Here is a 25245-nt window from a genome sequence, read left to right on the forward strand (position 1 = left end):
CAACACTACAACCTGCGAGAGATGTACTTACATAGCCAAACTGGAAGCAAAGCTCTCTCTGGCCATGATTGTGCTTGACAGTCAAGAGGAGAAGGTTAACACCTGCATAACACCTCAGGCAACTCACAGGCCTTCAAACCCACACCATCAACACCCACACATAGCAACACTAAACCCACATATGCGGAGGCCCTTAACATTAATCTGCCCAAGCAACAAGGACCTCCAAAGCCGAAATGCAAACACCAGTCACAACCAAAGTGACACATAGCTCACAACACCAGTGTGCCACCCAACAACAGCCCCTAAGGCAAGACAATGTACCCAACACTTTAGTCATAGGTGACTCTATAGTCAGGCACACTGATGTCCCACTCACCAGACTGAACAAGGAGAAAATTACAGTCAGCTGCCTGTCGGGTGCCAGGATCTGCCACATAATGCATGCACTCAAGTCACTCCACAACAAGTACAAATACAACTCTGTCATTGTCCATGCTGGAGTGAATGACTTGAGACGTACCTCCCTGGACTACATAAAAAGAGATATGGAAGAGCTCTTGGATCATGTGATCCAGGCAGGTATGACCCTAGCCCTGAGTAGCATCCTGCCTTCACCCAGAATGATACCACAGTATAAGGACAAAATGATTGACTTCAACAATTGGCTAAGCTTCTGGTGTCATTCAAAGGGGATCCAGTATTTGTCTGCCTGGGAAGACATGATCGACAAACCTCGATGCTTTGCCAGAGATGGTCTGCACCTGTCACCCCTGGGATTCAGGTTACTGGCTAAAGCTCTTGCCACCCCTATAGTGCCTTTTTTAGGCAAGATTCAAAGGATAAAACCACTACCGTAACAGATAAAAGCAGGCAAAATCTGAAAGTAATGCTACTCAATGCTAGAAGTCTAAACCTCAAAATGCACTCTCTCGAGGCACTCCTAAAAATGGAGAACATCGATATCTGTGCAGTAAATGAGACCTGGTTCAAGGCTCCAGAGAGCACCCCTGCAATACCAGGCTACAATTCTTACCACAATTTTCAGCCACAAAACCAGGACCGAAACACTAAAGGTGGAGGAGTGTCCATATTCATCAAGGATATTCACACCTCCAGGCTAGTTGCCCAACACAATGCATCTGAAATTCTCCAGGTGCAACTAACACTAGGTAAGACTGCAATCCAAATTGTAGCTTGCTACAGATCCCCAACCATGCCCCAAGATTCTCACTACACCTTTCTAAACATACTGGAAAATATTAAGATACAACCAAACACCCTAATACTGGGTGATTTCTACTACCCTGCCATTAATTGGGAAAACTATTCAGGTACCAACTCCTTTTCCCAATGGTTCTTGGAATTCATAAATTCCAACACCCTGGATCAACTAATCCATTGTCCCACTAGGGGCTCCAACATCCTAGACCTGGTCATTACCAAGATGGGAGATAGATGCTCCACACCAGTGGTCACCCCCTCATTGGTCAGGTTTGACCATAAGTAAATCACCCTTGACATCCACATCCCACCCCCACCCCACCCCCGAGTAAGGAAAACTCCTTAAAAAACTTCTCCAAAGCCAACTTCAAGCTACTGAAGTCAGAAGTGACAAACTTCACAACACCCACGCAGACGGGATCTGGAAGTTCGACTGCAGAATCCTCCACTAAAGCACTGTACGAGCACATCCACTCGTGCATGAATTGTGCCATCCCAAATAGAACCAAGATGCTCTTCTCCAAAAAAAGGAAGCCAATCTGGTGGTCCCCTGCTATAAAGAAACTATACAACAGAAGGAAGAAACTGCTGCAAAAAAGAGGAAAATCCCAGGATGCAAAAAAACTCCCTCACCAGCCTCAGTAAAAAGCTGAGATCCCTCATAAAATCCTCAAAAGCTAGTTATGAAAATAAAATTTCCAAAGATTCCAAAGACAACCACAAGGCATTCTATAATTATGTCAAGAATCTAAATGGCAATGCTCAGATCTGCTCTGAGTTACAACAGAATGGCATTAAATATACTGATCCCAAAGATATTGCCAATATCCTGGCAGATCGATTTAGTGCCAACTTCACCCCACTCTCACCCCCTAAAGGGCCCATCTCAATACCAAAAGATTGCCAAATTCCGATAATCATGGCCACATAGGTAGAAATCGCACTCTCCAAAGCTAAGAATACAGTATCCATGGGATCAGATGACATCCCAGGCTGTGAACTACATGAACTACAAAATGAACTGGCACCTCACCTAAGTGTCATGTTTAATCATAGCCTCACCTCAGGCTTCGTGCCCACTGAGTGGTGCACAGCTACAGTTATCCCGCTCCACAAGGGAGGATCCACCTTGGATCCTGGGAACTACCATCCCATCAGTCTGACAAGTCTGATTTGCAAGGGCATGGAATGCATTATCATGGAACTTATAAACAAAGACATTGGCAACCTTCGAACACTGGACCCTACCCAGTTTGGGTTTGTGAAGGGCCGATCTTGTCTCCTGAATCTGACTGACTTCTTCAAATCAGTCTCCAGAGCTGTGGACGAGGGTAAGGCAGTCCACACAGCCTATCTGGACTTCGACAAGGCCTTTGACACCATCCCCCACTCTGGAATCATAGATAAACTTACTAAGCTGGGCATAAATCACTACGTCACTCGATGGGTTGCTAACTGGCTTAGTGACATAACCTAGACAGTAAAAGTAGCCGACTCCAAATCCAGCTCCAGACAAGTGACAAGTGGAGTACCTCAGGGTTCAGTCCTGGGACCACTCTTGTTTGGCATCTACTTCTCTGAAGTACAGGCCAACACTAAGGGACTATGGCTAACAAAGTTTGCAAATGACTGCAAACTGGGAGCCATTATTGAATCCCCAAATGATGTGGATATTCTACAAAAGGGCCTTACAGAAACAGATGCCTGGTGCCAAAGCCATGGGCTCAAGCTTAATGCCAAGAAATGTATAATTATCCCCTTTGGAAAAAAACATGTACCCATGAATTACCACATAGGTGGCAGGACACTAAACATCGAAAGTGTGATGAGATTTAGGGACACAGGTGGACAGCGGTCTCACTTTCGATAACCACATTGCCACAACAGTCAGGAAATCCTTCCCATTGCCACAACAGTCAGGAAATCCTTCTATGTGGCACACCTCATCACTAAGGGCTTTTCATCCAGAAAAAAGGAGGTCATTGTCCCAATGTACTCATCCCTCATTAGACCCATTATAGAGTATAATGCCCCGTTTGGTATGTACCTCACAAGACATCTGCAACAGCTGGAAAGGCCACAGAAATACCTCACTAAAAGAATCACAGGCCTAAAGCAGATGCCATATACTGACCGTCTAAAAAAACTCCAGCTATACTCTGTGGCATTTTGTCTACTCAGAGGCGATCTCTGCTTAACATACAAGGCCATGTCAAACCCTGAGCTGCTGGACATGCTCCACTTAAAGAAATCCCAATCCCTCAGAGCCACACGCTCCAGGGATCTAAACCTTGTCATCACAATGAACAAAACATGCTGGAGGGATAGGTTCCTGACCCAGAGACTCCCCATACTCTGGAATAGACTGCCCATACATATCAAGCAGAGCACCTCATTGGCCCTCTTCAAAAGGAACCTTGATGATTGGATGGGAGAGAGGAAATTCACCCCGTGGATCATGTCATCTGCCCTGCTAGACAGGGGCCTGGAGAAGTAAATATTGTGGGAAGAAATATCCAGGGAATTGTTATGGCTAGGCTTGCATAGGCCCTAGGGCCGATAGCCTAGTACCAACCTATGAAATTAGATATCTGATGAAACTAGCAAATCAAATTAAAACCCCATAAGCAACACAAAAAGTTGAATGGATTAAAACTGAAGAACTTAAAACACTTAGTGTATATAAGATAATACCTGAGATTCACAGCATATTTTCACAAGAAGTGAGAATTTTATTAAGGACAGTTCTCATCAGTGATCAGAGTAATACTGTTATCCCACCTACATTATAAAATTATATGACATCCTCAGTTTTGAAGCAATAATGATATCAAGTTGATGCACTTCTAAAAGACCGACATTACTATTAAATGTTAATTATAAAATTTAGATGTGAATTATGTCCACTAGTTTAAAGTTGATAATGCCTTTCTTAACAAAAAAGAATTGCTTCATATCCAGAAGGTAAATTTAGTAGAATATAAAAAAAATAATAAAAGTAGAGCATATTTGCCCGTTAGCATGTTTGCAGAGAAGTAAAGGTGAGGGCAAGAAATATGCAAGTATGATTATTTAGAACATGATTCTAAAGAGATATAAGAAAAATTACAAACCAACTATTGAAATTTTTGTTTTGATTATTTAAAATATTATCATGACTGTTTAAGACTCATGAATTTTTATTCTGTTATAATATAACTTGTTTATTTCTAATAGCTAACAGATTAAGTATTGAATTTGCAAGAGTTACGGATTCAGATTTGTTTAATTGCATTTATTTATTGCTAACTATATAAAATGTACTCACTTAATATATATGATTTGTAGGATTTACTGTCACAAAATTCTTTGGCTTCTTGTGTAATATGTAAAAATACTTTCAAACAGAGACAGCAATGTGGAATCTATATATGAAAATTGCATTAAACATAAAGCACTATGTATTCCAATTAAAATAAAATCAGATAATACTGTTGATATGTTATATCAAATAAACTGTAGTAATTATTATTGATGGATGTGTTAAAGAATGGATTAGTGTAAATGTTTTTAATAAATGTTTACAGTCTGAGGAAATTCCTGGATTGGGGGCTGTAGTGGACAGAGATAAAAATTATTGATTTGAATAAAAACATAGAAAACATTCTGTTATTCAAATGTCAACTGAAGGATTCACTTTAGAAGATCGAATTCCCAAAATCTCGAACCTCATATGGTCGAGACCAAAAGATCAAGTTTTGGAAACTCGAACTTCTAAAATGAAACCCCAAAAAAAAGTCAAACATCGCTGTGCCCCCCACACCCCCCCCTACGTAAATATACCAACTCCGACATCGCGCTACAGTGGGGAAAATGGAAATCTCTCATATTGCGCTGTATGCGGAAGCGCAAAACGGGAGATTCCCCACCTCCTGTCAACACCACAAAAAAGATAAAAACATTACGTACATACAGAGCATACAAGAAGCCTTGCCTCTGTGTGCACGTAACGTTTTAAGGTAAGTAAAGTGTTATTTTTTACAACTTTACATATTCAATTTACTGAAATGTCGATCATATGGTCTCGACCATATGACATTCGAGATTTCAGTAATTTGATTATGTAAAGTGATTCCCAACTGAATTATGCAGTAGTTACCACTTAGAAAGCAAATACTAACTTCTAGTAAATGTTCTGTGTATAATGTTCTGATGAATGCAATACATATCACACAAAGTAAAAAGAAATCATTTATCAAAACAGAAATCCCAGAAAAAAATACATGTGTAAAATGAATATTTAGTAACTGCTGATAAAGATAACAGGTAATTTTATTTATTTATTTAACATTTGATTACTGGTGTAAGTCCGACTGGGTTGAAGCCAATTTTCAGCAGGGGCCTGGGGAGAAAAGCTCCAAATGATTGCAATACATTTTAAGAATAATTTTATAGTCTTCAAAAATAAAACAAAAGCATTTGCAACTTAAATAATTATACCAAATTAGAGATATTATAAAAACATTGGTTGAGTCAATACAAGTTATGCAACAATCATTTAATGTTGTTGTTTGTCTTTCGGCTTTTCCCAATAAGGGGTTGCCACAGTGGAACTCCGGTCTGCTAATGATTGGCAGTAGATTTTTACGAAACGCTGAGGTGCCAGCTCGATGTCCAGCCTTCAATGAACGCATGCCCATTTACACACGCATGTCTTTCGAATGCTACCCAACCATGGGGAGGACATGCAGACTCTACACAGAAGGTGCTCCCAAGCCCAGCTGAGAATCGAACAGGAGAACCTCTTGCTGTGAGGTAACAACGCTACCACCGTACCACTGCAGCATTATGCAACAATCATTTAATATTTATAGTAATTTTAGACAGTTTGTAGAGAACTTAAAGGTAAGTTAGTGTAATACAAATAGGAATTGCAATATGAAGTGAGGAAAAAACAGGCTTATGGCACATTTACAGAGAAAGTCAGGGAAGAGAATTACATAGCAATAAGGAAGTAAGCGAGGAAAGGAGAATAAGGAGGCATAAGGAAACTAAATGTAATTGTTCACATTTAGGGATACAGTATATCCCAGTTTTGAACAAGAACAGAGCCAGATTTTAGCTAGGAAGCCTTTCCGATTGGTTCTGAAAGATGGGAGGGAGGGTATAAACATAATGTATACAGGTAAGGTGTTCCAGGCCTTACCAACCATGTACAAATACAGGCAATGCCCAGCAGGATTTGATAGGTTTGTAGACAGACAGGAGTTTCTGGGCACTAGATCCCAATGACCGACTGGAAACATAGTTGTCTAAAATATTTAATAAAGATGTTTAAAAAAAGAAGTAAACTGGTTATCTGGGATATCCTTTAAAAATCCCTGAGTTTGCTGGAGGTCCTCATGGCAAATAAAAATCAAATCAATATAATGATAAAACGTGATAATCTGTATGACAAAAGGGGGTACTGCCAGCACAGCTAGCTTGAATTTTTAAATAATTATATGTCATTAGTGACTATCAAACTAATTTATACAAGATGTTGGTGTTACAAATGTATTAGAGCCATATGTCATATAAGATGCCTGTATTACAAATGTATTAGAACTGTATGTCATGTGTATATCAACCTGCTTTGTACAGATGTTTGTGTTGAAAATGTATTTGTAAAGTGCTTGTGCTTAAAATGTATCCACAGTTTGCCCTACTGGAAGAGAACAGAAATGTACATGCACTATTGTAACTGTTTAAATGTATATATTTTGACAGTGGAAACTAGAATACAGGAGGTTAACCTCAGTCCAGCAAACTTTAGAAAAACTATCTGAAATTAAATTACTTTATAGGCTGGGCCATAAAGATATTTCAATGCAGCTAGAGACATAAAACCTGTACTAGAAAGCTTTCTGTATTGTCTTTGGGATGGACTAATTTCTACTTTGGAAGCATGAAGGAATGGGATTGTTTTATGACTTACAGCACCTGCCAAAGATTTGAGAAAAAGCCCTTGTATGAGTATTTTTACAGGTAGATGTTAAAGTCCACCATCTTCCAGCAGTGGGGATTTTGCCGCATAACAAGTCAGATGACCAGAAATTATGTCATTCTGCAAGCTATCCCAGCAGTAATATTTTAGATAATATTTTGAGAAATCCCTGAGTGAGACAGTGCATTTTGCATTCTGTCTTGGACCTGACAACAACAATAAGAACCATTCACCACATCTGCCTTGCTCTAAGTAAGTTTTTAGGGTATACTAATTCTCTTAGATACAAGTCAGGAATAGTGAATCTTAATTTAGATAGTATTTTTCTTTATTTATCTGAGCCTGTCCTGCATTGTTATTTTAAATATTTTCTGTGTTTTGAACCCTGATGTCACTGTGAATATATACTTAGTATTCTCTTGTTCTTTTATTTATTATTAAACATATTTAAACCTTTCATTATGAATGATCTTTGTAGAGATATTTATTTGGTGACACTATATTGTCCACTCCTAATAGCCTTGCTCTTGGTCAAACTACCATTTGTATTAATATTAAAATTACACAGTAAAATTGGACACCCTTTGTCAAGGCCCCTAAAGTAGCTGATAAGGAATGACTGATGGCAGTGGTAATTACCTTATAGTCTGGGCAGAAGGGGGCATAGCTAGTAAGCCTATGCCAGCCTTTCCCAGGTGTGTGTGTGCGTGTGTAAATCAAACCTCAAAAAGTATGTGCATCAGCTACTTGGGCAGGGACACGAAGCAATGGTTTGACAGAAGGGGTGCTGGAGGTCTTGGCTTGGTCACATAACTGATCAACTCTATAGCTGTGTCAGTGGGGAGTATTATTGGGGATCTGGAGAAAGAGAAACCAGCCCCAGACTGACTGTGGTCTCTGAGTACTCTTAAGGGAAATTGCATCTGGAAATACTGTGCATGTACCCATTATCCTCCCAGTGAACATTACCCTACTGTTGTTAGTGGTAAGGATTCAGGCTCCTTGATTACTGGTCCAGTGAAGGGTCGTCACAATCTGTTCCTTAAAAACCTGTATTATAAATGGAAAAGAGTGCAAATAATGCCATTGTAATACTTGCATACACAAGGAGCCTAAATGGCCATTTCCTTAAACTGTGTATAAACCATCCCACCATGTTTTTATTCAAGCAGAAGACAAGCTATTATCCACAGGTAATGACTCTAGAAAAAAATCTGGACATCACTTCCCTAGTGAAGTGCAATGGTGGTAATTCAGACTTTTCAAATCTGTAACAATCAAAACATGTAATTCCTCTACCTTATTTTATTTATTTTGTCCAGAAAGTCTAAGGAATCCCTTATATAAAACTTCATTTTATTAGTTTTCATTGTAAATAAAGATGGAACACAATTGGACATTTTCAAGAAAACATGAGCATTCAGAGACAGTCTGTTATATGGTTTAGACATATTTTGGTATATTCTGAGCAAGCAAGATATAAGAAAAAAAAAAGGTGGCATGCAGTCTGTAGATAGTAAGTTTTTTTCACATCCTGTTGCTGAAAATAACATAAATGCACACCTTTTTGCAAAAGGTCTCTTAAATTAATGAGTGTTTCCTAATATTCTCTAGAAGTAGAAAATAATGTGTCAATATAGACTCTGAATCAATTAGCAATGCTGAGGACAGTGATTCATGTACAGATAGCTACTTCACACAGTATTGTGGAGCCGATGAGTGTGCTCTATGGCTTGTGAGAAGATGAGCACCAACTGTATAGTGACCCAGACTGTGGACTATAGGCACTTATAGACAACAGTGGCACAGAGATCATTGGTGGCAAAGGTTGCCTCTCTATATGCAGCCATGAGGTATAGTGCAGCTGCCTTCTAGTATACCTCTGCAGGCCATGTAGTGTGTGGCTGTGGATGGTCTGGATCTGTGGTGGTCAGCACTGGTCATCCCATGCTACACTATACAGGCCATTCCTGAGACAGCATCCATGGGTGCTTGTCCTGCCATGAGATCATAGGCTTTGTCCATGCCATGGGCAGCAGTCAACACTGGCAATGTTCACATTAAACAACCGGACACATCACTAGAGAATAGGTTCACTTACCCCACACAACCTCCTATATATGGCTATATTCACCTATGTCTCTGCCATAATACACAGTACTGCACTTGCCTCTTAAGTGTGCAAGTGATGTTGCCCTGCCCACTTCCAAAGTATGTAGTATGGCGAAGTTTAATGCAGTGTAGCCAGTCTATGCACTAACTTCCATAGCCCCAGTAGTCTGTATCATGTCTGCATCATGGCCCATAGCTGTATATCAGATATAGCATCTTTTCCAGTGCTGCAAAGATGGGCACCCATGTCTGCTTTGGCTGTGGCTCTCTTGCTGCATGTTCCTCTCCCATCAACTCTTCACCCTGAGCTATGGCATGTTCTGCCATTATGTTCTCTTGTGATTCCCTTTGTTTATGCTATAACATGTTGTGGATCATGGCACACACAACAAATGTCTGGCTGCATATGCCCAGACTGTATTGCCAAACAAAATGAACAACAGTTCCTTAGTATATATCATGTTTGTAAAGCAGTTAATGATGCCTAGGCTGGACAGAATGATAACCACTTGCAAGACAAATGGCTTGTTGACATGGTAATGTCTCAAAGTAGCACTTTATATAACTAACTGTTTCAAGGAACTGAAACTGCCTTTTTGTTTGATTTATAACAGCAATTCAACATCCCTTTCAGGTAATTTTCATAATGACATCAACAGTTTGAATAATTACATATGAATGGTATGAACATTGACAGACATTCAATAATTCTTAAAAATCTTCTGTAGATTAGACTCCTCTTTGGAATATTCCACCTACACTACAATACCTTTTGTTAGAAAGTACAGTTGTGTACACTTACCATAAATGTAGATGTTTGAGTGTATTCACTGTTGCAGTCATCACCTGTGGGTTATCCCTCCTGTGGTAGCCCTCGGCTGGCCTGATTACCAGAGTCAGTGTTTTTCTGCATCAGCTGCTGTCACTTGTAGACTAACATCAGGTCATCAGTGCTATAAAGCAAGGCAGCTGATGCCATTACATCCGTTTTTCTTGCTCTAATCAGTCAGAAGCCCAAGAAAATATGGAAAAGTGGTTCTGGTGGTTAAAAACCACCCCAAGAACCTTATGTCTCCATAAGGAAAGAGGATATAAGGGGGAAGGAGGGAGGGAAACCAGGACTGCAGTAGCAAATACACTCGAACATCTACATTTATGGTAAGTGTACACAAATGTACTATGTTCTTCATGTTTCACAGTTGCAGTTTTCACCTGTGGGATGATTCCCAAAGCTGAGGAGAGGAGCAGAAGGATTAGTTAGAGATCTAGGCATGGGTAAGCAAGTCCTGCAGAACTGCAGAGGCAAACCCTGCCCTAGCCTAAGAGAAAAGATGAAGGTGGTAACGCTTTGTAAAGGTATGGACCTTGGTCCAGGTGGCAGCTTCCAAGATATCCTTGGTGGGAACTATTCTGGGAAATGCTGTGGAAGAGGAGGATGCCCTGGCGGAATGGGTATGAATAGACTTTGGGGGTGGTTTCCCATGTAATCTGTAGCAGAAATGGATAAAGTGTGATATCCATTTGGAAATGGGCTTCTCCTCTGCCCCTGGGGCAAAGCTGACAAGACGTTGGTCCATTTTTCTTAAGGGTTTAGTACAGTTCAGGTAGTATCTGAGCTGTCTGTGTATGTCTAGTGAGTGCAGAATTCCTTCCCCATTGTTTTGAGGGTTAGGGAAGAAGGTGGGCAGATGAATGGCTTGGTTGAGAGTCACATTAGATACCACCTTGGGCATAAAGGAAGGGTTAGTCCTAGGGGAGACCCTGTCTGCATGGTAAATGATGAAGGGCTTAATGGCCATCAGTACCTGAAATTCTGAAACCCTTTTGGCTGAGGTGATAGCTAGTAAGAAAGCAGTCTTCCAGGAGAGGTATTTCAGTTCTGCTGAAGCAGCAGGTTCGAAGGGTGGTAAGGTTAGTTTTTCCAAAACAAAATTCAGGTCCCAGGCTTGCGTGGGTGGCCTTCTGGGAGGGCTGATATTAGAAACCCCTCTAAGGAATTGTTTAATCAAAGAATGTGAGAACACGGGCTGATCTGTATTGAAATAAGCTGAAATGTCTGAGGCATGCATTTTAACAGAAGAGAAGGAGAAGCCACTATTGAGTAATTCCACTAGATAGTCCAGGATCAGAGGGAGAGAAGGTTGTGAGAAACTGTCCCCTTTCGACTGGCTCGAGGAGCAGAATCTTTTCCATTTCCCTGTGTAAGATTTTCTGGTTCTGGGCCTTTTGGCCTCTGTGATAATGTCTAGGTCCTGTTTGCTTAAACAGGAGCCCCTTGTTTGCCTTTAGAGTATTAGCCATGCTGACAGTTTGAGAGTCTGCAAGTCTGGGTGCAGCATCCCCCCCCCCCCCCGCTTCAGTCAAGAGGTCTGGAATCAGGGGAAGCTGCCTGGGAGGCTGTGATGTCAGGCTGTACAGCAAGAGGAACCAATGCTGCCTGGGCCAATCTGGATCAATGAGGATGGCCTTTGGTCCCTCCTCCCTTATCTTGATCAGTACCTTGGGAATAAGAGGCAGAGGAGGGAATGTGTACACAAAGAGGGAGTTCCAGGGGAAGGTCAAGGCAATCACCTCCCATGCTAGGTGGTGATACTTCCTGGTACAGAATTTTTTTTAGCTGGTGGTTGAGGTGCGAAGCAGAGATATCCACCTGTGGATTTCCCCACTCCTGAGTGACTTGCATAAAAATCTTTCTGTGGAGCTGCCATTCATGGGGGTCCAGTACGTTACTGCTTACGTGGTCTGCCAGTGTGTTGTTGATCCCTCGTAGGCATTTGGCTTTTAGGTGTAATCCCATGGTGGAGGCAGTCAGCCACAGGTTCATGGCTAGCCTGCACAGACAGTAAGATTGGGTCCCTCCCTGTTTGTTGATGTACCACATTACTGTGGTGTTGTATGCTTTGATAAGGAGAACCCCCTGGCCTGAGATGGGTTTGGGAGGATGTCAGAGCCTTTTGTCCTGCCATCATTTCTTTCTGGTTGATATGTAAGGGAAGGTTCAGGGCATCACAAAGACCTTGGGTGCACCTGCCTGCTAGATGAGCACCCCAAGCAATGTCTGAGGCATTGGTAGTGATGGTCTGCCCAGTAGGGCAGAGGAAGAAGTGGAGACCCTTGTTCTTGGCACAGGCCCCTGCCCACCAGAGAAACTCAGCCTTTGTACAGGGGATCAGAGGGAGAGAGGTCTCTAGAGGCTGAGTGTGTTGACAAGGTTCTTTAGATACCACTGAAGCTTTCTCATGTGCAGCCGGGCCAGAGGAATTAGAAGGATGCAAGATGCCATGTACTCCAAGGCTTGCAGGAACTTCCTTGACATGAGGTGACTTTTGGATGCCAGCAGGGTAATGTAGAGGGGCAGGAATCTCTGCTTTTCTGGAGATAGGAAGGCAATTTGGGATGCTGTGTCCAGCAGTGATCCCAAGAAAATGATCCTCCTGGAGGTTCTGTGCTTTGATTTCTTCTCATTGATGGTGAACCCTAAGGAAGTTAGGAGGGTTTTGACAAAGCAGAGGTCCTGCAGCAGCTTTTCTTTGCACTCTGATTGAATGAGGCAGTCATCCAGATAAGGGTAAATCTGTATATTTGTCTGTCTGCAAAATGCTATGGCCAGGGCTAAGCATTTAGTGAATAGCCTGGGAGCAGTAGATAAGCCAAAGGGAAGCGCAGAAAACTGAAAGTGTTGTGAGTCTGCTCTGAAGTGCAGGAATTTCCTGCAGGATTTCTTTATGGGGATGTGGAGGTAGGCATCTTTTAGGTCTAGGGTTACTAACCAGGCATTTATTTGTCAGCATAGGCAGCAGCTGCTGCAAAGTTAGCATTCTGAATTTGGGGACCACCAGGGAGGTGTTCAGAATAGATAGATCCAGGATGGGGCACCAAGTGCCCTTCTTTCTGGGAACAAGGAATAGCCTGGAATAAAAGCCTTTGCCTGTTTGATCTGTGGGAACAGGTTCTACTGCCCCCTGGGATATGAGAGTTTGGACTTGTTTTAATGCCTCTGCCCACTGATTTGGAGGTAGGTCTGGGTACCCTCTGGGAATTGGGAGTTCATTGAAAGTGAATTTGTATCCCTGAAAAATTACCTTTAAGACCCACTGGTCCTTTGTTACAGACAGATAATTTTCTTTGCAAAGGGACAGCCTTCCTCCTAGCTTTTGGTGGGCGAAAAGAGGGCAGAGGGGGGAGTGGGAGTCATTGACAGTTTTTGTCATAGATGGATGGCTTAGAACTCCCTGCCTTTGGGGCGAGAGTGGTCCACTGGTTCTCTGCTCTCCCTGGGATAGGGGCCTGGGTGGTCTGTCTCTGCGGGGCTTACCTTGTCCTGGTCTGCTAGGCGCAGGAAAAGACAAGTGCTTAGAGGGAAAATTCCTGCTGAATTTAGGATGTTGAACCTAAAAGAAATCTTTTACTGTTTGCATTGATTTTGCTTTGTCTTTCATCTTTTTAAGCACCTCTTCTGCTTTTTCTCCAAACAAGCGGTCTTTATCCAAGGGTGCATCAATTAATTTAGACTTGACATGATCAGGGAGAGGTTGTTCCTTCAACCTTGCATGTCTCCTAATGACAGATCTAGACACTGCTGCCTGCTTGAGGCTTCTAGTGCATCATATCCACAGTGTAAAGAGTGTTTTGCCACTTGACAAGTACAGTGCAGTAAATCTGCTAACTCTTTAGAATTGGCACAGTTAGGAAATGTAGAAATCTTTTGCTTTAATAGTTCCAAAGTGTGTTGTTATTTTAACATATGGAACTGACAGGTGAGTTCTCTGAGCAGAGGTGTAAACTTTTTTACCCCATCTGTCCATAGCTCTGGCAAACTTGTCAGGAGGAGTAGGATTCTTTGCAGAATGAGCCCTAGCTCCTTTAGGTCCCTGTGTAATGACCTCGGGGTCTGCAGCAGGATTTCTGTACAGGTATTTGTGAGAATCCGGTACTCTGTAATACCTGTCAGGTTTACTGGGAGCAGGTGGGAGAGCATCAGGGGCTAAGCTGGATTCATAGAAAACATCATCCACCATTTCTAAGATAGGGGAGGTGGCCAGGGGTCTGTCCTGGTGCAGGTCTAGAAACTCTCTTAGCCTTTTCTTAGACTGAGGGAAGTCCTGAGATTCCCAGTGGAAATGTTTCTTGAGGGTGTGAAGGGTTTCCCCAAAGGAAAGGTCTTCTGGTGGGGAGGCAGAAGGAATGGATTCCTATGCATCTGAATCCTCATAAGCAGTAAGAGGTTGCTGTATTTATTTATTTTTATTTATTTTACATTTGTTGACCGGGATAGTCCAACTGGATATATGACTATTTTCAGTGGAGGTCTGGGGAAAAAAGCTCCAGGATAATAATACACATTGAACATTTAGTAAATGCTAGTTTAAAGCAGATTACAGTCATAAGCAATACTAGCATTTAGCACATATAGTACTAACTTATTATAAAACACTTTACAAAACATAACATTATTTTCAAAGTTATATACACATAACATTACATTCAGGTTTAAGACACATTGAGCAGCCGTTATACAATTGACCCTTCCTGAAATGGAGTGGTAGAAAAAAGTTAGAAGTAGCTGAAGGTAAGGCACCTAAGAAACAGAGAGGTCACTAGTCGGGGTTAGTGCAAGGACATAACTAATGAGTTTTGAAGTATTTCTTGAGTTTGTTTTTGAATTGAGTTAGTGAGGTTTCTAGGGTCAAGTCAGATGGGAGTCTGTTCCATGATTTTCCAACAGAGTTGGCAAACAGAGAGTCCCCAGCTGAGTAGTTGGATTTGCATGTTTAAACTAGGAGTCTAGTGGATGATTGCAGTGGCCGGGTACTGGTGTAGGGGCTGATAATATTTTTTAGTGCAGGTGTATTTTCTGGTTGGTAAAGGACTTTATGTGCCACTATTAGCTTTTGATCTGCAGAATCCTTGGCAGTTCAAGCCATCCTAGGTGATTTAGGTTCTGACAGTGGTGTGTCCGGTAGGCTGTGCCAGTAGCAAATCTGGCAATGTGGTTATAGCAGGATGATAGTTTATTAAGATCTGTTTTATTTAAGTTGGAAAATAGAGGTGAGGCATAGAGAAGAGTTGATAGCAGATGGGAATGGGCAATTGCAGTTCTAGGAAGTGGGGTAAGGAAAGGTTTCTTCTGTAAATCTCAGAATCCTGTTCTGTCATTATTTCAGGAGAAAGGTGCCGTTTTCTTTTAGAAGTTGTGGTCTGACTGGCCCTGATAAGGGAGATAAGATCCTAAATCAACTACTCAACTGGGGACTCTCTGTTCTCCAACTCTGACTCTGTTGGAAAATCATGGAAACAGACTCCCCATCTGCTTGACCTAGAAACCTCCACTAACTCAATTCAAAACAAACTCAAGAAAAATACTCAAAACTCATTAGTTATGTCCTTGCACTAACCCCGACTAGTGACCTCTCTGTTTCTTAGGTGCCTTACCTTCAGCTACTTCTAACTTTTTTCTACCACTGCCATCTTAAGCACTTGGGCTTGGGGTGGTGGAGCAGGAGTAAGATGGTGACTAGAGTTAGATTTTCTAGGAGTGGCCTGGCTTCTAGGCCTAAGATTATCCATCGATCTTAGAGAAATGGAAGTCGGATGAGAAGACATTGTTTTTTGTCCAGAATCGGTAGTACGAAAGGCCTCGTAGGAACCCGGTGCCTGCGTTGCGGCTCCAGACCCAACCGTGGCAGAGACAACCAAAGGCTCAGAAGACGAAGAAGATTTCTGAGGCATACCAGACTCTGAAAAGGTCTTGGTAGAGGCCTACATAGATATCGTATTGGGCATTAGGGGCTGTGAAAGGGCCTCACTGAATTCCGGAGAACTGATAACCTGCTTAGCGGTAGAGTTGTCGGAAGGCTTAGTCTTGTGTGGTCTGTCTCTATCTTTATCCCTACTTTTTTTGGAATGTCTATGGATTGTTGGCTGACGGATGCCATTTGTGAAGATGGAGGATGAAAATACCTGTCTACAATAAGAGCTCTACGATGAATGGTTCACAAATTAAAGAGGGCACAGAACCAGCAAAGGGGGACGGCATGGTCTGGGCCTAAATAAGTGATGCAGTATGAATGGAAGTCTCGGTGTGGGATCTGCTTTCCATAGGTGAGACAATTGCTAACTTTTGAGATGCCAGTTAGTGCAAGAAAAAAACGATCCTCAACAGGATACTTAGCTTTAGACGTTTTCAGCTGTAATAGTAGCGACTGACCAGTACACTTGCGGACTTGCTTCTGCTATGGGTTCCATGGCAAGAAAGACTGATGTAATGGCATCAGCTGCCTTGCTTTATAGCACTGATGACCTCATGTCAGTCTACAAGTGACAGCAGCTGACGCAGAAAAACACAGTGACTCTGGTATTCGGGCCAGCTGAGGGCTACCACAGCAAGGATAACTCACAGGTGATGACTGCAACAGTGAAACACAAAGAACATCAGAGCTTACATGAATACAGCTCATTTCTTAAAATAAGTTTGAAAATGTATCCATTTTAAAGCAGGCCTTAAATGTTACAGTTTGTATTAGTTTTAGTGGAAAAATACAGCTGAGGTGTGTTCACTGAATAACCTTCGGGCCTGTCATGGAGAGTGGCCTAATGGTTAAGGTGTTTGCCTTACAAGCACAAGGTGCAGGGTTTGAGTCTCGCAAGGGATAATTGGCTAGGCTTAAAATGGCTTACAAGGGCAGTTAGCGTAGTACCAACCTATGAACCTATGAAAACACTGATAAAGACAGATGTGCAGAACATTCAGATTATCAACAGAATATTTTTGTCTGAGTCTCCTTACAGACATAGAGACTGACAAGCAAGGGAATATTCACAGATTAGCCACCTGAAATAATAATAATAATAAAATCTTGTTGTTGACTTGAATGGTACAAGGCCTGGGAATCAAGGTTAAGAAGGCGAGTGAAACTCACATAAGAAACATATAAAGAAGAAGGTATTAAATGTATATTTTCAAGAAAGCAGTTTCAGTTTTTGGTTCAGTTCATTAGTTCAGTGAACAATGCTTGTGAAGACAGTGCAGTTACTTATTACTTAATCTATGCTGCTATATATACTACAGCCATTGTAATAATATAATACTTGGCAGCATTCTTACTTTGCTGTTTATTCTATTCATAAATACTGATTATTAACTATGGAAGAATTTAGAGTGACTTTTTTGCTGAAAACACATAATACAGTGCAAACAGTAAGATATGGCACATTTACAGACAATACAGGTAAATATTACACCTTTGCCAAGCTGCTTCATCTGAGTTTTACCCCTTACCAATATTTTACCTATGATATTCAGTAACCCATCCATGCCTTGCTCAATATTTGCAATAGTTCTTTGAAGATCACTTGGGGATTGTATGTTCTAAAACAGCACCTGCAAAAACTAATACTGTCTGCGGTGGATGCGTTAAATGTATACTAGCTTGAGCTTTCTTTATCCAAGATCACTTGCTAAAACCTGTCATCTTTGCATCATCACTATAACTTTCTCAGCAGTCTTTAGTGAATAGTATTCCCTCTTGATACCCTTATATGATTCCTAAGGGTCAGGATACATATGAATCTTACATGCTTTCACAAATTTTACCATAGTGATCACCTAGTCTGTTGGTTCAGTTTGTCTGGAAATAACTCTCAGTTCTTCAAAGCAAATGGGCACCTCCCCAGTTCTTTGTCCATGACCAGTGGCACACATATGAGGTCATAAAATACAGGGGAATACAGGATTTCAACTTAATGGTACAATGGTCTGGCACACAAACCAAAGCCTGAAGCTGTGGTTTGTTTTAACACAGCTTCTGGCAAAAACATGGTTTTACTACTAGAATTCAGACAATTTTCTTTTAAAACTAGTATAGTAAAATCATCATGACTATATCCCTCACACACCGTGAGTCTTTGCACATCTTTCAGCTTAGCACCATGCATAATTTGTTTCACTTGTAATCATTTCACTGGCACAACAACATCCACTTTTGTTTGCACACTATTAATTTGTTTTACCACCCTCAAATCTTAGCACGTTGTTCTTGCTGGAATGCTATACATCAAACAATTTATGTAATTTAAATTTTTTTTCATACATATACTTCAATTCCATTTGTCTTCAGAGATGAGTCTACGGCATGAAAATGACACAAACTAAGCATGGAACTGGTAACTTGTCTTTCTCTCCTAAAAATCCATTCTGGCTGTAGGTTTCTACTTCTGTAATGCACATGTTTTTTAACTGCCTTTGATATAAATTCTTTCTTTACTGTGCACACATCAAGCAAACAACCAGTTCCTTTTCTGAGCCTAAGCATGTGCTGCACTCATAAGTCAATTTAGCATTTTCATCAGCTACTTGCAAAGCTTTGTGTTTGCTAAAGTCACTTTTCCAGTTAGATTTACACATTTTAGTAAAAACAAACAAAATGTCCACAGATTTTAAAAGTACTAAAATCAGTTTCAATTGAATAAAATCACTAAGAGTAAAATTCTTATAAAGGAAAGACTCAAGCCTCACACACAGACCGTACTGATTTTTTTTTCAGTCATAGTAAAGTACAGTTGTGTACACTTACCATAAATGTAGATGTTTGAGTGTATTCACTGTTGCAGCCATCACATTTAAGGTTATCCCTGGCAGGGTGGCTCTCGGCCGTTCTGAATACCAGAGGCTTAGTATTTCTGCGTCAGTTGCTGTCACTTCAGGAGTGACATCAGGTCATCAGTAGTATAAAGTAAGGCAGCCGACACCATTACATCAGTTTTTCTTGCCTTAACCTGTCAGGAACCCCAAAGTAGGAATCAGGTTCTGGTGGAAGAACCCCACCAGTAGAAAGTAAATACCAATATGTCCCTTGTAAGGAAAGAGAAGAAAAAAAGGGGATAGAGGGATGGAAACCAGGACTGTAACAGTGAATACATTCAAACATCTACATTTATGGTAAGTGTACACAACTGTACTATGTTCTTCGTGTTTTACTGTTGCAGGCATCACATTTGGGTTGATTCCCAAAGCTGAGGAAATGGGTAGAGGTAGTCAAGGAAACTAGGGGCTAGCTAGGATGCCCTGCAAAACTGCACAGACAAACCCTGCCCTGGATCTGGAGAAGAGATGCAGGTGGTAATGTTTAGTAAAGGTGTGAACAGATGTCGATGTGGCAGCCTCCAAGATGTCCTTGGTGGGGACTCCTCTGAGGAAAGCTGCAGAGGTGGAGGCTGCTCTGGTGGAATGAGTCCTAGCCCCCTTGGGTGGAGGCATTCCATGTTATTTGTAGCAGAAATGGATGTAGTGTGCTATCCATTTGGAAATGGTTTGTTTGGAGATGGCTTTGCCCTCTGCCCCTGTAGCAAAGCTAACTAGCAATTTATCAGACTTTCTGAAGGATTTAGTCCTGCAGGATCCTTTTCCCCTTGTTCTGGTGATTAGGAATAAAATGTGGGCAAATGAATGGATTGGTTGAGAGCCACACTGGATACCACCTTGGGCATGAAGGATGGGTTAGTCCTGAGGGATACCCTGTTGGCATGGAAGATGATGAAGGGTTCCACAGCCATGAGTGCTTGCAGCTCGGAGACCCTTCTGGCGGAAGTGATGGCCAGAAGGAAAGCTGTCTTCCAGGAGATAAATTTTAGCTCTGTCGAAGAAGCTGGTTCAAAGGGGGGGCAGGGTGAGCTTTTCCAACACAAAGTTAAGATCCCAAGCTGGTGGTGCTGCTCTTCTGGGTGGCCTCAAGTTGCTAGCCCCTCTTAGGAACTGCATGATCAAAGGGTGTGAGAAAATGAGCAGAGATAGCAGAAGCATGAATTTTAATAGAGGAAAAAGAGAGGCCACTGTGTAGCAGGTCAGCTAAGTAATCCAGGATGAGAGGGAGGGAGGGAGGACTGTACCATATTGGCTTCCTTAACCTGAATCCAAGTGCAGAACCTTTTACATTTGTCAGCATAAGACTTTATAGTACTAGGGCATCTGGCCTCATGTATAACATCTAGAACCTGATTACTGAGGTTGGCAGATTGGTCGAGGGTTAGGGAATAAGCTAAGCTGCCAAATTGAGTGTCTGCAGTTGGGGATGCATGAATTCCCTTTCCCTCTGGGTCAGGGGGTTTGGAATCTGAGGAAGATGCCATGGTGGAGGCTGCCCAGCAAGGGATACCAGTGCTGGTGAGGCCAGTCTGGAGCTATAAGAATTATCCTTGGTTTTTCCGCATTTATTTTGAGCAGTACCCTGGGGATGAGAGGTAGTGGAGGAAAGGCATAGACCAATAGAGTGACCTAGGGAAAGGACGGGGCATCCACATTCCAGGCCATGCAGTGATGCTCCCTGGTGCAGAATTTGCTGAGTGGATGGTTGGTGTGGGAGGCAAAGAGGTCGACCCTCTGGGTGCCCCATTTCTGAGTTATTAGGGTAAAAGTTCTTCTGTTGAGCTGCCACTCATGTGGGTTCAGATGATTTCTGCTTATGTGGTCTGCCAGAGAGTTGAGAGAACATGATAGGAATTGTGCTAACATGTGGAGTTGCATGGCAGAGGCTGTGTGCCAAAGGGTCATGGCCAGCCTGAATAGAGGGTAGGTGCGAGTCCCTTCATGCTTGATGATATACCACATCAAGGTGGTGTCTATTTTGATCAGGAGAGCCCCTGGGGAGAGAAGGGGTTTGGAAAGCTATCAAGGCATGCTGGACAGCCATCATCTCTTTTTGGCTGATGTGCAGATGGATTTGCTGTGGGCTCCATTGGCCCTGTATGCACCTGCCATCCAGGTGTGCACCCCAGGCATAGTCTGATACATCTGTGGTGAAGGTCTGGGTGGCAGGGGATGGTGAGAAAGGTAGTCCCTTGTTGTTGGAGCATGCTGCTGCCCACCAAAGAAAATCTTTTTTTGAGGCAAGGTATTATAGATATAAGAGTCTCAAGGTCTTGAGATTGTTGACACCAAAAGCTTTTTAGTTACCACTGAAGTTTCCTCATATGCAGTCTGGCATATGGAATGAGTAGTATGCAAGATGCCATGAACCCCAGAGCTTGCAGGAGTTTCCTTGCAGATAGCTGGGTTCTAGTTGAGAGAAGTAGGCTGTTAGGAAAGTTTGCTTTTCTGGTGTAAGGAATGCCATCTGGGATGCTGTGTCCAGGCTTGCTCCCAGAAATATAATCCTTTGGGTGGGCACCTGTTTGGATTTCTTTTCACTGATTGTGTACCCTAGGGAGGTTAATGGGGACTTTACAAAGGCCACATGCTTGAACAACTTTTCCTGGCTGCCTGCCTGAATTAGGCAGTCATCTAAGTATGAGTAAATCTGGTTATTCCTTTGTCTGCAAAAGGCAATAGCCAGATCCAGACATTTTGAGAAAACTCTGGGAGCAGTAGATAAGCCAACGGGAAGCACAGAGAACTGAAACTGCTGAGATCCTGCCCTGAAACGGAGATATTTCCTGCATGATTCCCTGATAGGAATGTGAAGGTAGTCCTCTTTAAGGTCTAGGGTGGCTAGCTAAGCATCCTTGGAGGGCATGGGTAGCAGCTGCTGGAGGGTGAGCATTTTGAATTTCCGGATTACCAGGAAAGTGTTTAGAATGGATAGACTGAGGGTGGGGCACCAGGTGCCCTCTTTTCTGGGTACCAGAAAAAATCTGGAGTAGAAACCTTGGCCTTCCTGTTCTGCAGGAACGTGCTCTACTGCCCTCACAGAGAGCAGGGAAAGGACTTGCTTTTGTGTCTCTGCCCACTGGTTTGGAGGTAGATCTGGGAGCCCTTTTGAAGTTGGAAGGGTGTGGAAGGAAAATTTGTATCCCTGGGACACTATGTTGAGAACCCAGTGGTTGTTCTGGTTTCCTGGGGTCTGGGCTAACTGGCCTAGTGGGAGCAGGAAAGGACCAGAGCTTGGTGGGACAATGTCTGCTGAACCTGGGTGGCTGGACCTGTAAGAAATCTTTAACTGTCTGCATAGATTTTGCTTTTTCTTCCATCTTTTAAGACCTCTTCTGCCTTGGTGCCAAATAAGTTGTCTTTGATCAAGGGGGCATCCAACAATTTAGATTTGACATGGTCTGGCAAGGGCTGTTCCTTAAGCCATGCATGTCTTCTAAGGACAGATCTGGTGACTGCTGCCCTGCAAGAAGCTTCTAGGGTGTCAAAACCACAGTGCAAGGTGTGTTTAGTTACTTGACTTTCAGAATGCATTAACTCTTGTAACTCTTTAGGTTCTGCACAAGCAGGAAAGGAAGACATTTTTTGTTTGAGGAGTTCCAGGGCATGTTGCTGAAATTTTAGCATATGGAACTGACAATTTAGTGCTCTGATAGCAAGAGTAGCTGAGGTGCATACATTTTTACCCCATCTGTCTAGTGATCGGGAATCCCTATCTGAGGGGGTGGGATTCTTAGCAGAGGTAGCATTAATTCCTTTAGACCCTTGAGAAATTACCTCAAGGTCAGCAGTAGGATTTTTTAAAAATAAATTTGTGTGAGTCGGGGACTCTATAGTACCTGTCTGGTTTTCTGAGTGCAGGAGGGAGGGTGTCAGGAGTCAAGCTGGATTCCAGGAAAACATCCTCCACAACATCCAGGACTGGGGTGATGGCCAAGGGTCTGTGCTGTGGAAGATCTAAGAATTCTCTGAGTGTCTTTTTAGACTGAGGGGAGTCCTGACTCTCCCATTGGAAATGCTCCCTTAAGGTATGAAGGGTTTCCCCAAAGGAAAAATCTTCTGGGGGAGAGGCTGAAAGGATAGAATCCTCTGCATCAGAATCCTCATAAGTAGAGAGGGGTTACATGTCTTCATATTCAGAAGCATCAGAGTCATCTGACTCTTGTTCAGACAAAACTACAAGGGACAGATCTCTTTTACTTTTGGAGGGGGTAGCTTGGCTTCCCCTGATCAGCATGATAAGGTCTTCTGCCATTTTAATCATTTGAGAATGAGGCAAGGAAGCAGGTGCCTGAGATTGGGTTGTCAGTTTCTTGGGTGTGGTTTGTACCCTGGGCCTAAGAAACATGGTTGTATTTGAAAGAACGGTAGTCACGAAAGAAGACGTCGATTAGTGTCGAGAGTCAGTAGTGCAAAGGACTTCCTCAGAAGCTGGTGCCTGCTCAGTGGCTCTGGACCCATCCAAGGTAGAGACGACCTCAGGATCCTTTAGGTGAAGAAGAATTTTGCAGTATACCGGACTCCGAAACGGTCTCAGTAGCGGCCTACAAATCCACAGAAGTGGGCATCAGGGGCTGCGAAAGCGTCTCACTGAGGATCGGAGAACTGATGACTAGCTTAACGGGAGCATCATTGGTAGGTTTGGACCTGTGCAGTCTGTCTCTGTCTTTATCTTTATGTTTTTTTGGAAGATCTGCTGTCAGATGGCTTACCAAAGCCATATCAGAGTTCGAGGACTGTAAGCAAAAATATCTAGGTACAATAAGGGCCCGACGATGGATAGTTCTGGCGTTGAACAAAGCACAGAAGCGACAGCAGGGGACGTCGTGGTCTGGGTCTAAGCAAGTGATGCAGTAAGAATGAAAGTCATAGTGTGGTATTTGCTTTCCACAGGCAAGACAATTAACTTTTTCTGACATCGGTTAGTGCAAGAAAAAAGGATCCCCAATGGGGTACTTAGCTTTAGAAGACTTCAGCTACAATTCGGTAGACGAAACTCAGGTAGCAGCCGACCGGCACTCATGCAAATTGGATTTCTGCTTCAGGCTGCATGGCAAGAAAGAGTGTAATGGTGTCAGCTGTCTTACTTTATACTACTGACAACCTAACATCAGTCCTGAAGTGACAGCAACCGACGTAGAAATACTAAGCCTCTGGTATTCAGGCCATCCGAGGGCTACCCTGGCAGGGATAACCCTAAATGTAATGACTGCAACAGTGAAACACGAAGAACATCTTATTTTAAGCAAAGGGTAATGACAACTGGATCCAAACCATTCAGAATTTTAGTTGATAAAATTAGAATGAATTCCACAAAGGATTAAAGTTCCATCAAAACAGGACATCAATTACAATTATAAAGACTTGATGTTATAAATCAACCAACGTGGAAACCGTTTTCATTTTTTTTTTTTTATTTTAAAGACAAGTACCTGTTAATCTCAATTCTTTATTAAGCTGTTCTGACATTGTCATTATACATTTTGATAACACTTCATTAAAAATCTGAAAGAAATTTAGGTTTTGTCAATAAGATTTTACATGCCTTAATTTGTACATTAAAAATTTCACCTGCATTTTCATTTTTAGACATTTGATTTTCAATATATTAAATGCCACACACAAGTAACAATAAACAACCTGTTCAGGCAGTAATCTTTTAATCTTAAGACCTTGTTTAAGTTCAAAGATAAAGGAAATATGCAGCATTTTAAATCAACCTGAGTAAAGTGCTAAGCAGCCAAAATAATTCCCATCAAAGGCAGTGATGCATGTTATTCAAACTCAGATCTCCTGTTAAAGAAAACAAAAACACAGGTAAGTAAATGTAAAAGTTATTTCTCCTACACATTTTAAAGCTCTGATGTATATGGGGTTGACAACTCATCAAAAGTAATACATACATGGCATGAAATATGTAGTAGTGAGCTGAAAAGACTGAGCAATATGTATACAGGAATTAGAAATAATTGTGTATCTTGGTTACAGAACACGGTACTGTTCATCAAAGCAAAAAGTTCATAAGCAAATGACAAAATACACTGAATAAGTGGACTAAAGAAGTTCAGAAACACCACTATGTACCAGTACAGTCATTCTGTACTGTAAAACAATATCCTTACAGAGGTCTACAGCTCAGTCAGAAAAGGCACAAACAACTATCAATATAGTACACTAGATCTACAGCAAAAAGTACTAAATCATAAACTCTTAAGCTAGTGTTCAAAATACAAGAAAAAAGTCTTGTTGTTTATGATTTATCTATTTGACATTATACTGTATAAACTTAAAATAACTATGTTGC

General features: G+C 42.0%; 1 protein-coding gene across 2 annotated transcripts in view; it reads right to left on the bottom strand.

The window, feature by feature from the left end:
• Window positions 1–24339: 24339 nt before the first annotated feature.
• Window positions 24340–25245, bottom strand: part of FYB2 (FYN binding protein 2) — a 1416888-nt gene continuing 1415982 nt past the window's right edge. For both annotated transcript variants that reach the window (XM_044085512.1, XM_044085511.1), the window contains one exon: window positions 24340–24734. In XM_044085512.1, the coding sequence (XP_043941447.1) occupies window positions 24716–24734 (19 nt within the window). In that variant the 3' untranslated portion in view covers window positions 24340–24715. The remainder of the gene's footprint in view (window positions 24735–25245) is intronic.

This window comes from Protopterus annectens, chromosome 10.part0 (assembly GCF_019279795.1).
Source record: "Protopterus annectens isolate FY-2018-M chromosome 10.part0, PAN1.0, whole genome shotgun sequence".
In the NCBI taxonomy this organism is placed as follows: Eukaryota; Metazoa; Chordata; order Ceratodontiformes; family Protopteridae; genus Protopterus; species Protopterus annectens.